General features: G+C 46.7%; 1 protein-coding gene across 2 annotated transcripts in view; it reads left to right on the plus strand.

Annotated features, from left to right (window-relative positions):
• Window positions 1-6,618, plus strand: part of LOC102995529 (Golgi reassembly-stacking protein 2) — a 15,269-nt gene extending 8,651 nt beyond the window's left edge. The window contains exons 6-8 of one of the 2 annotated variants that reach the window (XM_024122190.3): window positions 2,578-2,664; window positions 3,688-3,798; window positions 5,393-6,618. In XM_024122190.3, the coding sequence (XP_023977958.2) occupies window positions 2,578-2,664; window positions 3,688-3,798; window positions 5,393-5,733 (539 nt within the window). In that variant the 3' untranslated portion in view covers window positions 5,734-6,618. Of the gene's footprint in view, window positions 1-2,577; window positions 2,665-3,687; window positions 3,799-4,616; window positions 4,676-5,392 lie in introns of those variants that run through there. The other variant, XM_055088467.1, reaches the window with a different exon arrangement.
• The last annotated feature ends 8,249 nt before the right edge of the window (window positions 6,619-14,867 follow it).

The raw sequence follows: 14,867 nt of genomic DNA on the forward strand, positions 1-14,867 counted from the left end.
GTATATATGGATCACATCTTCTTTATCCATTCATCTGTCGATGGACACTTAGGTTGCTTCCATGTCCTGGCTATTGTAAATAGAGCTGCAATGAACATTGTGGTACATGACTCTTTCTGAATTATCCTTTCCTTTTTTTAAATCTCTTTTCTGGTTTTCTTTCTTTATACCAAGAGTATATTATATACTCAATTAATGTTGAGTAAGTGGATGAAATACTGTGACATGGTTTAGTTTTATTTCATTAATAGCCTTTTATTCTTGAGCTCTTTTTTAAATATTTATATTCCAAATTTGATCATATTCCACTTTGTTCTCGAATGGATTTAAAACAGCCCATCAGGATGCAGTTAAGGTCAACAGTATGATCCCTGGAGTTTGTCCCCTAGGTTCAAATCTCAGATCTTTTCAGAGTCTTTGTTTTATTTCCCAAAGATACATATGAAATTTAAATTTTTTATTTTGTATAATTAAAAACTTGAAACATATTCAAAAGTAGATGACTATTAATAAAGATTCATTTGTGTAACAAGTAGAACAACCAGCCCCCACCGCCCAGCGTCACCAGTTATCAGTATGGTAACGTACCTCCCTACCCCCTGCTCTTTGCTGGGTTTTTTTCCCAGCTTTATTGAGGTATAATTTGCATACCATAAAATTAACTCACTGCAAGTATAGAATTCAGTGATTTTTAGTAAATTTATGGAGTTGTGCAATCATCACCACAGTCCAGTTTTAGAATATTTCCTAGATGACATTAAATATTAATGTCATCAGTATCAACTCATGGATACATTTAGAAGAGATTTTAAAGTTTATTTCATTCAAGCAGTGTTTGAGTTCTTTTTATGATATTAAGATTTTTTTCTTACATCCCATCAGATGTAAGAAATGGTTTTTTAGTTTATTCCTGAATAGACTTCCCAAGACAGCAATCCAATCTGTGTCTGATAACTCTCACCTGGCTTTACAGGGAGTGTTCCAGTGCAAAGTGTTCTGGCTTTAGGAGATAGCTGACATCTCTCTTCAAGTTCCAGTTTCTTTTGAGAGGCATTTTAAATCTTCCCTAATTACATTACAGTTATACTTACATTGTCATATAAGCACATGCACTGAGATCCCCGGTCTTATTATACTGTAGAGAAATGGTTTCTTGAATATTAAAAGACAGAGATGTAAATAAAGCAGAAATTGCTCAAAGGAGACTGAAAGAAATCAGCATTTTCACTTTGAGCAAATAAATTTAAAAACACTCAAATGTTCTAGCATTATAACATGTGAGATACCACTTTTTGTTAGGCATTTATTTTCCTGTCTTTGCTTTAATTATATTGCTGCAAAGTAGCCCAAACAGTAACTGTAGAAACATTAAAGTATGTGGTTTAGAAAAAAAACTCTGTGGATTTGAAAATTTTGGATTAAGAAATTTTCAGAAAATGAATATATCATTTTGAAATGACATTAATCGATGTGACCCTCTCACACTTCCTGTCTCCCTTTCTTTTTCTGCCCCTTATCAGAATGTAAATTTCCAGAAGGTAGTGATTTCTATTTTCTTTATGCTGTAAAGTTCCTCAGTGCCTAGAAGAATGTCTGACATAGAAGGTGCTCCCCCACCCAAACTTTAAAGACTGAACACACCAACCAACCGTCCAACCCCTTTGAGAATCTGATAAAACAAAGAACCCTCTTCTGTTTCTGCATGGCTCCAATTTCTGCAAAAATGTAAACGTAAACACATGACTAAATAAATTTTAAAAGCTATATCTGAAAATGGTTGCTTCATACTTTTAGGCACAGTTCATTCTTGCTACCATATTTAAGCAGATCTCTGTAAGACAAAATCTAGAATCCATGTGCAGTATTACTGTTGTTTGGACATCAACGAAACCTCCCACATGAGTAGGTGGTAAACATTAATAGGTAATCTTTATTAGGTGGTATCACAAGAGTTACTTGAATGTAAAGAACATGACCTCTTCAAGCTAACAGCAGTAAAAGTGGGAATGTACTAGACTTCAAAGGAGTATCACAGAACCTAAGGTCAAAAGGAAATGAAGATTCAGGAAGCCAGGTCATTCTCCCCATCTCTGGAGGTCCACATGCTCTTCTGTCTCTTTCAGGCCATCTACATCATTCTCTTTCATAGACCAGAATTCACTGTTTCATGGGGCACATAGCCCCCCAGCAGCCCCAGGTGTACGTGGCCTTTTAGGTCAGGAGCCCAGTAGAGACTGATTAGGATCCTTGTGTCCCATTTCCAAATTTCCAAAACAGTTTTCTAATCCAGCCCTGCTTAGGTCAGGAGTAAAACTCTTACCCGGTTTTACTTAGCTGCAGAGGGCTTGCAGAGCCCCCCGCCCTCTTGGCTCACGGTCTGCTAACAGCCATTGTGAAGGGCCAAGGGCAGAGCAGGTGGATGAGTTGTGGCAGTGATGCAGCTAGAGACCAACTGACTAAAGTCACACTGAGTGAAGACCTGACCATGGCGGGAGGGAAGGGACTGAAGACTGTCCGAGATAGTCTGCTCATTCCTTATGAACTGACATTTTTTAAAAGGTTGTGCTTTTATTTCAGGTGTACCAACAGTACCGTTATTGCCACCACAAGTAAACCAGTCCCTCACTTCTGTGCCGCCAATGAACCCAGCTACTACATTACCAGGTAAGTAGCAGGAGACATATATGTAATAACAATAGCTTTACTGATATTTTGCATCTTAGAAAACAATGAAAAAAATTTCTACCTATGCAGTGACTATTTATGTCTTTTACTCTCATTCTGTCTCTGCTGTAACTTTGTGATAAGTGAAACCAAGTGGCAATGAACTGCTGTCACCAGCTAGTCAGCTGCTGAGCCTTGGGCTCCTTAACCCCAGCCAACCATCCTCCCTGCCCCCAGTGCAGCCTGAGGCAGGAATAAGAAGTATATAGACTGTCCGTCCTTCAGCACAGGGCTTTCTGGTCATTTTTTAGTGAATAAGACATTGTGTCCTGGAGGAGAGCACTCCCTACTTGAGTCTTCAGTAGCTCTAATGTTAGGTTAGATTTTTGTTTATTTCACTTACTATTCCCAGTGAAGACCAAGTCCCTTTATCCAGCAGATAACGATCAGATATTATTTCAGTGATCAAATATACTTGCATTGTGAGAGCCTTTAATTGTATGGCTAAAGATGTCATTACACAGACATATTAAGCCATTAACCAAATTGTGTGCACACACAGAATGATAAAGCAAGCGTGGTAAAATGTTAACATTTGAGAAGTTTGAGTGAAAGATATACATGGGGATTCTTCACATAAATTAGCAACTGTGAGTCTGAAATTAAAAAGGAAAAAGAAAAAAAAAAAAGCCTGAGAGACTGTAAACCTCAACCATCAAAGAAAATCAGTTCCATATTTGCTGAGATAAATTAGCCCCTTCTCCAAGACACAGGCCAGCATCATTCTTGCTTTCGGGTTCAGAAGTGTGTGTTTGTTTTAACCCTTACCCACTTAGCCATCTAATCACTTAGGTATAGAAGGATGCTTCACTTGGGAGAGATTTTGTTATTGTTACTGTTGTTATGATACAAAACTGCCACACAGTAAGTGGACTTCTGGTATTCTCACTTTGAAGTGGGTAGTATTTTTTTCAATATGCAAGGACTGGATGGTTTATCTTTTGTTCTCTGCCTTCTCTTCAGGTCTGATGCCTTTACCAGCAGGACTACCAAACCTCCCTGCCCTCCCCAATCTCAACCTCCCTGCCCCGCACGTCGTGCCAGGTGTCAGCTTACCAGAACTCATGAACCCGGGTATGTTGCCCATCTTGCCTTCCTAGGACTCTGTCTAATAAAAAGCTTTATCCAGGAAAGGCAGTCCTCTTTTTCAGTCTTTTTCTGGCAAGAGCAGATCAGTTTAACAAATTTCAGCTCCTTCAAATAAAAATCAATCTTTTTTATTTAAAAAGCTTGAAAAAGAAGAGGAGGAGGAATGTCTTTGTGATGCTCCTCTGCCTGGCTGCCTCTCCTCCCCCTTTCTCCTCTCTTGCACCTGACAGCTCAAGCACCACAAAAGCCAGCTGTAGAAATAAAGAGCAGTGGCGTGGCCTTGCTGGGCTGAGTTGGATGGGAGGTGTGTGCAGTTCACTCAGTGGGGGCAGATGAACTCCCTGTGATTCTCCTCATGTTTTGGGCAGCTGCCACCCGGGGAATAGTGATAACTGTTTTGCGTGTCTGAGGCTAGCTGGGCTTGCTACTTGATAAATATTCTTCGTTATTAACAAATTTTTTATAACAAAAACTGTGAGAGATTTTAGCTACAAAGTTAAGTTCACAGATATTCGGAGTGTTTACACTCGTATTCTATGCACTGATGAAAATGAAGCAGCAGAATGTCCCCACAAGTCTGCTCTTCTGGTTAATGATTGCCCAGATTATCTTTAGCTTTGAGATGGCCACAAGTCAGGTCTGACTTTTAATTGCTAATCTCAGGAATTTGGCCCATCAGTGATGTCAGCGAGTGATCTTATTACACCGTGGTGTACACTGTCACATTTCTAAGGGCCCCTGTTGTAACACTCATCATCTACATGTATTCGTTACCCATCCTCATGAACCCATTTGCTTTTCAGCGCAATGGGTTAAAAAACAAATGAAGTCAGTAAGTTCAAACTAATGTTTACTGTCTCAGTGCTCCCTTTGTCTTTTCTTTTGTGCCCTGTATTCTTGGCTTCTGGCTCTGCCCTTTCCCCAGATTGACAGACTCTAAGAGTATTAAGGGTTTCACCAGGCCCCAGGTTGCCCCAAACCTGTTTTACAACCTGCTTTTCCTTTGTTTCTTAAAGAAGTAATACTCTTTCCCTTCATCTGCATTTTAAAATCATTACAATAAACCCCCCAAGTGTACTATAAATAGTTATACTATAAATAGTTATAAAGGCTGAGTACCTCTGGTGAGGCTAATGCCAGGGGCTACACAGCAGGCCCCTCCCTTGCAAAACCTTCACAGGAGGCCTGGCGCCTGTGTCTCCTCTTTCTCTTGTCTGTCCAGAGGGCAGCTTAAATCCACCTGCAGCTTGCCCGGGAGAGTGGAGTCCTCCTGTTGGCCACTCCGTGTAGCTGCATGGCAGGCTGGGTGGGCTCCTGTCCATCCTGGCTGGGAGAATCATTTCCTCCCTGAGCTCTGGGCTGAGTCGCACGAGGGAGCCTTTCCTCCTGGCCAGCTGGTCCTGCAATGAATATTTAACTCTGTCCTGGCTTCCAACTGAGGATAATCAGAAGTTGTGATTTGTATTGTCTCTCCTCAGCTTCAGTTTCCTTAACGAAATGCAAATTAATAGTCGTGTGATGCTGACTGCTGCTCTTCTAGTGCTGGGAGGATGTGTGATCTATGCCGTTTTTGTCCTAGGTTTGCCACCTCTTCCTTCCCTGCCTCCCCAAAACTTACCTGGCCTTGCACCTCTCCCCATGCCATCCGAGTTCCTCCCGTCATTCCCTTTGGTTCCAGAGGTCTCTTCCGCAGCAGGCTCCACAGAGCTGCTGTCCTCTCTCCCACCCACCGGCAGCCCACCCTCCGACCCTGTCCCGACCACTGCAAGGGCAGATGCCGCGTCCGCACTCACCGTGGGTGTGACGCCCCCCACTCCCAAGGCCCCGGCCACTGTTGAGGACAGAGTCGGTGAATCCATCCCAGCCAGCAAGAAGCCTGTCTCTGCGGTTACGGATGCAAATGCCTCTGAGTCACCTTAGCTTTGGACCGGCCTTCGGAATTGGCGTGGTGTGCTTATTTCACCACAGGAGTGTGTCTGGAAATGCAAACTATCGTTAATTTCATACTAGTTTGTACCGTATCTGTAAGCATTGTGTAAATAATTCTAAGGGGAAAACTTAGCAAGAGGACGTGGGTTTGTATCCTGCCAAGTGGGGGTGGGGCTCATGGGCCGGGGAGGGAAATGTCAGGAAGTGCTTGTATTTTAAAACAACCAAAAAGAATTGTAAAGGTGGCTTGCTGCCAGGTTTCCACTGCCATTCTTGAGGGCGTACGTCCTTGGGAAAGGTGGTGACAGGGTGTCCATTAGGCTCCCTGTCCTGCTGCTCCTTCTGTAAGAAAATGAAATACTTTATGCCTAATACCCACGTGCAACATTTCTTGTATTTTGTAAATCATTTGCGAGAATGCAGACCACCTCAGTAACCCGTGAAAGGAAAAGATATTTTACTTTTTGGTCTCTGTGAGTCACATCTCTATCAAGGTTTACACGAAAATTCCAATGAAAGATGTTGTTAAAGTTACACTATGTGCACTATTAATTGAACATCTTTTTATTCAGCCTATACACAGATCTTTGTTTTGAGCTCTCAAAAGTACTCAGACAACATTTTGTAACTGCTGCCGTTGTTTTATGTCCACCAAAAAATGGCATTTAAAAAGAAATAAAGATGTTCCACAGTTTTAAACCAGAAGGTGGCACTTTGTAGCTACTTATAATATTATAGCTATACTGGGAAGCATAGATACAGCAATAAATTACAGTAGTTTTGCTTTTCTTCTTGTGGTACATTTAAATTACAACTCCTGATTGCCATGGTGCATTCGTTCCTCTCCAGCGCATCACACTGCGTCCATGTAATTTTTCATGTCTGACGTTTGCTGTCTCCTGAATTTTCTAAGAGATGGTAAGTTATGTGGAATTGATATATTGAATGAAATTAAATGCATATTATATCTCTGTTTTTTAAATAAGATGAAAGCTTGATCGGTTATTGACCTGGCACTAGCATGAATGTTGCCAGGGGAGCAGCGCGTGGAACTGGTCTGTGATCACTAGCTGGGAACTAGAGTTATCAGCGCCCCCCCAGTGCCAGCCAGTTTTTAGGATAGGTATATTTTTGGAGCCAGGTTTATACTTAAAGCTAAATGATAAAAGAAGGCTCCACCTCTAATCATAGCTCCTTCTGTTTGCATTATAAATATTTCTAGAATATTTCTCTCAGTTAACAATCCTGTTTTTTGAAATGGAGCTTATAACAGGTAGGGAAAATATTCACAAGCATACTTAAATGTTACAACTTTTTACTTTCCAGGATAGGAAAAGTTGAGCAAGTTGTTATTACTTTCTAAAAGATGTTCATATTTTTAAAAAATGTTAAGGAGATACTTAATGGAAAGCAAGTAAGTAATTTTTAAGCTTTAAAGACAGTTTCTTTAACAGTAGTTTTTCCAGTGCAGTGATTCTTAGCTCTTGTGAGGTCACAGTTCTCATCTGAGGATGACAGCAGCCCTGATGACATCTTCCCCGAAAAATGTCTATAAGCATATAAAAAATACTAAGCTCTGGGGAGAGAGAGGGATTCTTAGTACTCACTTGGAAGATGGGCACAGACTTGGCCTAGATTGGCTCATTGGATCTTCCTGAGGTTGAAAACACTTATTTTAGATATTCTGCTTCCTTCAGAAAAACCAGTTTCGGTGTCTATAGACAGTAGCATATCCTGTACCAGGGGCCAGAAACACGGATGTAAAAGATAGTGTCCCTACCAGTAGACCACTCACTGTGGCCTTGTAGAGGGGACAGCATGGGTGGTCAGTGCCCAGGGCACTCGAGGATAGCGCTCTAACCAGGGAGATGTGCCCCTCAGTGAGGATGGCAGTCAGAATTAGCTTCGAACCCCTGGGTCGCTCAGTGTGCCTACGTTCACGTGAGAGGCACGAGGCAGTGACAGGGAGGGAGCTGGTTTGAATAGGCCCGGTTATCAGAACAGTTCTCAAAATAACAGTGGTTTAAACAAGCAAGTTTATTTTCTCTCCCATGTTCAGAGTTGGAGGTGGTCTGGCTGAGGCAGGACCAGCCCTTGGCAATGTCAGAGACCAGAGCTCCTGTCTTGTATTCTGCCTCGTGTGGTTTCCATTCCCAAGGTCGTCACATGGGCCCAGATGGCAGCCAGAGCCCCCGCCATGCCCTCCTCGTTCCAGCCAGAAGAGAAGGGCCAGCCCCCCTCTTTGGGGGACTTTTCAGAGAAGTTTCACACAGCACCTTGGCTTACATTCTTCTGGCCAGTGTGAAGTTATATGGCCACTTCTAGCTGAACGGGAGGCTGAGGAATGAAGCCTATGCTGCCATGTACTGAGGAGGAAGAAGAGTGACTAGTGCGGCCCCGTGAGCAGCCCCCGCCGAGCCCTCACGTGGCCCCCGCACAGCACCTCCGTTTGCCCAAGATTCGATGGAGCCAGAGGAGGCAGTTTGGCCAGGGTGCTGGGGCGGGAGCAGGAAGATTTCTGAGATGACATTTGACGTGAAGAATTATTTAGGCAAAGGAGGGGCAGAGACCATTTGAGGTTAGAGGAATGGTGAGGAGTAGAGTACACAGGGCCAGTTGGGACTTTGTCTTAAAAACAGGAGTCACTGGAGGATTTCCGTGCGGACAAGCTCATCTGCATTTGAGGAAGCCTGTCCAGCAGTGGAAGCTGGAGGGGCAGTCAGCCCTGAAATGAGCAGAAAGGAGGGAGGAGCTTCAGAGCAGACGGAGGAGACTCGGGAGGCTGCTGTCACCTGAAGGCCACTTTGGTAGCTGATAGTCTGTGAGGATGACTTTATCTTTACACTTTGTGTTCCTGTTTTATGCTTAGTCCCATACTAAACGTGCTTACCTTAGTACAGCTGGCTTTAGCTCAATTCCTGAAAATTGAAAAAGAAAGTGAATTGAAAAAACCTTCCGCATTTGTGAGGCAGCAACTAATGTTCAAGAATGGCTTGGCCGGGGCCTGTGGGTGACGGCCTCCCCTTTAATTATCTGACAACCCAGCAAGGGGAGTCAGATTAGAACCACTTCTATGAGAATATGGATTCCTGGGTTCCTGAGTTCTGGAAAGCTTTTCAGGGAATGAGAGACACTAAACACATTTGTTTCCTTCTTTATACCTGCCCCGCCCCAGGTCCAGTTAGCAGAGGCCCTGTACCGCCTCCTGGGTGATAATTGAGACAGGCTGGTCTATAACTTGAAGTAATAAGACAACAGAAAGTCCATTATCTACTGACACTTTCACCACTTAGCAAAGTGCCCACGTTTAGAGAAGGGATCCTTTTATCAATGATACTGTTTGTAGTAGATCTAGGAAGAAGTTTCCGGTCTTGCTAACCAACGCGTTCCTTTGTCAGCTTCTTACATGTGAGCCAATTTGATTACAAGAATGGGGAAATAACGCCAGAACCACAGGCCAGCGGAAGGGCAGGTGAAACCACTCCCAGGCTGGCATCACTTTGGGAGCTGGAGAGGGACAGAGACAGAGAGAATGCTCTGTTCACAGGGATGCGGCCAGTGGCAGAGACACCCACAAGCTCCAGGGCTGGGGGCAGAGTTCACTGTCTGTTAAAGAGCAGTTGAGGACTGACCAGTGCAGGGAAAGCAGCCTCTCCAGGGAGTTACACAAGCACCGTGCCCTCTGGTCACTCTTCGCCAGTTCAAACGAAATGAGAGAACACACTCTATCTGCTGGTGGACGTGGGCTCAGGGACTCTGTGTTATTAGAGAGTTAAGGTTGCACCATACTTCCTGGCACTAGATAGAAACAGGCCTCGCCTCATGGGGTAGATACTGAAGGGAGGAGCTGAGCCAGCCCTGTGCAAAGCCCTTTGTAGGACAGTCTACCCAGTGAACAAGAGGTAGCTTCCTCCAGACTGGTTCCTTTGAGCCACGCTGTATATTTTTTAATGTGAATTAATTGCCGACATTTCAAAATCAGAAAATTTCACGTAAATCCAGATTTCTGGTTTCTCTTACCCCACATCTGGCAACACCAGTTCCTCAGCCCCACAAGGAAACAAACGCCCCCTTGAGCCTACACCCGCCAGTTTGCCACCTGGCCCACTGGTTTCTGCCACTTGCCCGGTCCACAGGCGTCTGAAGTTTTATCCTGGTACGGATGAGTGGGAAGCCTGGGCTTCAAAAAGGTGGAGGGTCCAGAGCCTAGGGGATCCAGGATCAGAAAACAAGATCCTTCATGGACATTATTTTGGATCCATGAATCATGGTGAAATGGGCGCTAAGGTTGACAAAATTTGAAGCAGTCCCTTAAACTATAAACCTGGGGGAGAAATGGGTGTCTGGACAATGACAGGGACAGTGACAGGAATTTGGGTCTCCCCAGCCTCTTCTGGAAGCCAAGTCTGGGACCAAAAACCCATTAGTTATTTACCTTAACAACCAAATCTCTTGAAATATATCATCAGTTCTCTTTTTTTAGGGACCAAGGAGTAGGTAATGAGAAGTCCTGCCTGAATTCCCGAGTGGCCTCCTTGCCCTGTGCTCTGTGGCCTCGAATCCTGGTGAGAGGGAAGCCGCTTACAATTGCCCAGCTCTGGCCAGGCTGGCCCAGTTTGAAACTGGAACTAGTAAGTCTGCCTGAGGTTGGAGGTGTGAGGAAAGCATCGCTGAGGAACATTCGCATTGGGGTACATGGGGTGGGGTTATAGGAACTTCTCATACACTTGTACGTCAACAGAATTTTTAAAAGACACATTTGAATTACTTTTCAGTCAACAAAAACAATAGGGTTATTTTCACGTAGGAGAGAAATGGGAGACTCGCAGAGCCAGGACTGCCTAGCCTGGAGGGGAGGTGCTGGCCTTCAGCATCAGCATTTAAAAGCTCGCCACTAAGAAATCCCTAGCACTGGCCCTAGATTAGAATTGTCAGTGACATTTGCCTTAATAGACCTGCACTGTAATGATCTGTGATATTATGCTGTGTTTGTAAATCAGTTTGGCCGGAAATGTCCCTGTGTGGTTCAGGTAGCTCTGCTGAGCACAGAGACGTGATGCCAAGAGTTCACATTGTCTCTAGGAATTGTTCTGTCATTTAGATCTCCGGAAATGATGCCAGCTGCCAGGTACATGAAGTATTCGCAGTCCTAACACTGTGTCGTTTGAGATCAGCAGCTGAAAAACCTGTGTGCTTTGGGGCGGTGGGGAACATACATGTGAGAGCAAATGCCATCTGTCTTGTTAGGGAGCGGAATAAAAGCAAGAAGAAGCAGGTTCCTATTGCCTGAGTCCGGGGGCTCAGAGCTCATTGTGATTTTAATAAAGCATTTACCCTCCTTCGTCTCTCCCAAGTTTTTGTTTTTCTTTTTCTGGTATGACCAGAAATAAAAAGGGTATGAAACGTCAGAGACAGTGAAATCTATTTTTCCAAATTCAGATCTCTACTAGGCAAATGGTATCACGTGAGATGAGAACCCCACCCACTGGGGACTTCCAGGAGGGGACAGGTGAGGGGTGACTATGGCCATGGAAGGAGGCAGAAGAGAGAGAGAAAGAAGAGGGGCCCCTGGGCAGGCACAGGTTCTAGACTTGATCCCATGGACTGGTGTTGCCCGTTGTCCATGGAGGAAATTTTTGTTTTCTAATTTTATTACCTATATATTTATTTTAACATATATTGAAAAAATAGAGCTGCTTCGTAAGATGAGGCTAAAGTAGCTTCCTTTATAAATAAACTTTAGTGAGAAAAAGGAATCAATTTAAAGAGAAGCACTGAGTTGACAACAGCTTCCAAGCGGCGAGTTGGGCACGTTTTTCTACTAATTCTCCCGGGCATCCCAGCAGGTGGTACTGCTCTCTCCATTTACCAGAGAAGAAACCTCCTCCAGTTCACACAGCGGGAAACTTTGGGGTAGGAGCTGACTCCTTGTAGGTCTGTCCGCTCCCAAGCCTCAGTTCTGTCCCCACACACCGGGTTGGTCGCAGGGCCCAACACTGACTTCTGCCAAGGGACTTCTGTTGTCTCCAAGGCCAAGTGGAACGGGAACCCGGCCCGCAGTGCGCGCCGCGGCCACCAGGTGGCGCCGCAAGCCCGGAAAAGCCGCCCCCCGTCGGAGGCCGCGGGGTCTCCGGGCCGGCCTCGCAGGGCCCCTGGGCGGGGCTGGGGCGTCGCGGGAGCGGCCCCAAGGGTGTGGGCGCTTTTTTGTTCTTTGGAAAAGGGCTCGGGGACTTGGTCCCGTACTTCCCTTCCACCGCAGACGAGTTCAGCTGGGTGGGGTTGCAGAAAAGCACGGGTGCATTCACCAAAAGGAGTCCTCTTTCAACATAATTTTAGAATAAATAGATCAACCTGAGGATCGTTAAGATAAAAATGAAAAGCCCTACGGGTGTCTGTGAACCCCTCAGATACTTAAAGAAAAACGTCAGAAGTCTGAGGACCCGGTGGGGGAGGTGCGGAGTCGTGCTCCACGCCATTCCCAACCCCTGTCCTCCCTCACCCTCGGCCCCCAGCCCCAGGCTCCCCACTGAGGTTACGGCCTGTCTGTGGTGGGTGCACCTGCCACCGCCCACCAACCCTCCGAAGGCAGAAGGGCTCGAGGCCCCGGTCATCCTCCGCGCGGCTCCGCGGGGCACACATTCCCGCTTCACAGGCCCGGGCGCACCTAGTGGGGCAGCTGGGTTTGGGCCCAGGTGATCTGAATCCACAGGCTTCCCCCCACGCTGCTGATAATGAGTTTCCACTGTGCTAAGTGTAAGGCACGAGGAGCCCGGGAGCGGGATGATTTCCACGGGAGGAGGTCTGAGAAGGCTTCCGGGGGAAGTGACGTCAGGGCTTTGAAGGACGGAGAGAGGCTCTCAGGCGAAGTAGAACCGCATGGTCGGCAGAGGCAACAGCGTCCGCAGTGACACGAAGGTACGTGGCCCACGGTGTGTTCTGGAACCGCACATTGCTCTGGGTGGCTGGAAAGCGAAGGACGACCTCTGGAGTGGCAGCAGTTGCAGCTGGGGGTTGGAGGGGAGCCTTGGGTGCCAGGGAGCTCAGACTGCACCTTAATGGGGAGTTGATAAAAGCTTTTTTGTTTTGTTTTTGCAAGGCAGTAAAGAGTTTGCCCTTTACAAAGATCAGAGGTTTGAAACTCTTCCCTTTTAGCAAGCCTTTTTTAAATGAAGTAGGTGGAACATAGACTTACAAACCAAAAATTAAGGTGGAACTGCTGGCAGCTTCCCTCTAAGCAGGAGTGGAAAGCGTGGGAGGCATCCCTGAGGAACTGGCCCCAGTCACCCCAGAGCTGCCCTGCGTGGGGAAGAACTCATCCCACCCCCAGCGCCCTGCTCTCGGTGTGGCTGGGGAGCCCCTTCACTTTCTCCTGGTCTGTAGAGGTCTGGGAAGAGCCAGAAACCCATTGGGGTGAGGCCTCTTCCTCTTCTGCAGCCCCTCTCCAGGCAAGGCAACCCTTTACACCTGGGTGCAGAAAAGCAACCGACGGACCTGTGCTTTCTCAGCCCTGCGTGCTTAAAAAATTACCGATGTACATGGCTCAGGGAGAGAGCTTGGGAGGCCTTGGAGATCTTCTCCCTCAGTTTCTCATGTTACAGATGAAGAGAGGGAAATCCAGAGAGGTAAAATGACTCTCCTTCGGGCTCACAACTATAGGGCTGGTCGAGCTGGGGCTGGTCCCCAGGTGGAAATAGGAACCATTCATTTGTTCTTTCAGCCTGGCTGCAACCTGTGCGGTGGGGGGATGGGATGGGTGGGCAGCTCCCAGCCTCGTGGGAAACACGCAGATACGGAGGCAGCTGGAGAGCTAGGGTAGAGGTAAGCTCGAGGTCCTGTGCCCGCGCCTAGGGGATGGTCTTAGCGCACGCCAGAGCTAACAGTACCCTCATTTTCATCAGAATTTAAAGTGCCAGTGATTTTGTCAGCAGTGAGACAGTGCAGTCATCAGGATTCTTAGCTGAGATAAGAACCGCATTTGAAGCAGCCTAGTCACTCGGTGGCCATTTAACCGCGGGCTCCTGGAGGAGCTTCAGCAGCTGGAGGGGGGAGCCACGCGTCTGGGCTGCAGCTCTTTCTGCCCCAGCAGACTGGCGGACAAGTGCATGCGGAGGGGATGACTCAGGTTGGAAAGTGATGAAATGTGACATTTGAGGAGGGGAGGCCGCCCCTAGGGTTGCACCATCTGTTGTCGTGCGTTGGTGGCAGGGACCGTGTCCAGTTTAACCGTCTCTGCAACACCTAGCACATTGCTGGCTCACAGCAGGCACCTGACTTCTGCTGAATGAGCGACCATCAGGATGTGTCCTCATCTAGCTTGGAGTCTAGCCATGGGACCCAGATGAGAGTGAGTCCGTGCAGTGAAGGTTAGAGTAGGACCGGCAGAGAGGGCGCCCACCCCACCTGAACTTCCCCAGGCCCGGGACCCTGAACAGGGATGTGAGGGCGGAGCGGCACGCCTTCCTGGAGGAAGTACAGAATGCGGTGGGGGGAGACCACAGTCGTCCCTCCGCCAAGGGGAGACAGTTGTCAGTGGGGATGAGACGGGGGTCTGGTGGTGTGCTGTGCATGTGACCTAGGGTGACAATAGGATGAGGGCTGCGCACAGCTGCTCTAACACCCAGGTCACAGGCTCTGTATTCTATCATTCCCCATCTAATTGGGGTGGGGGAGGGGCGTGGGTTGGTTTGTTTTAGGATTGGGGGCTTAGCGCTTTGCTTAAGAGGAAACAGTAAGTTGTGGGAAGGAATTGAATCTAAAGAGAGTCTGATTGGGATTCTCGCTCTCAAAAGATGATATTCAGAGATTTATTCTTTTACTTATAATAGGTTGGGAGAATTCATAGAACTTTTTAAATTTATTTATTTATTTTTGGCTGCATTGGGTCTTCGTTGCTGCGCGCCGGCTTCCTCTAGTTGTGGCGAGCGGGGGCAACTCTTCGGTGCGGTGCGCAGGCTTCTCATTGCAGTGCTTCTCTTGTTGCGGAGCACGGGCTCTAGAGCGCAGGCTCAGTAGTTGTGGCGCACGGGCTTAGTTGGTACGCGCCATGTGGGTCTTCCAGGACCAGGGCTCAAACCCATGTCCGCTGCATTGACAGGCGGATTCTTAACCACTGCGCCACCAGTGAA

This window comes from Physeter macrocephalus, chromosome 2 (assembly GCF_002837175.3).
Source record: "Physeter macrocephalus isolate SW-GA chromosome 2, ASM283717v5, whole genome shotgun sequence".
NCBI lineage: Eukaryota > Metazoa > Chordata > Mammalia > Artiodactyla > Physeteridae > Physeter > Physeter macrocephalus.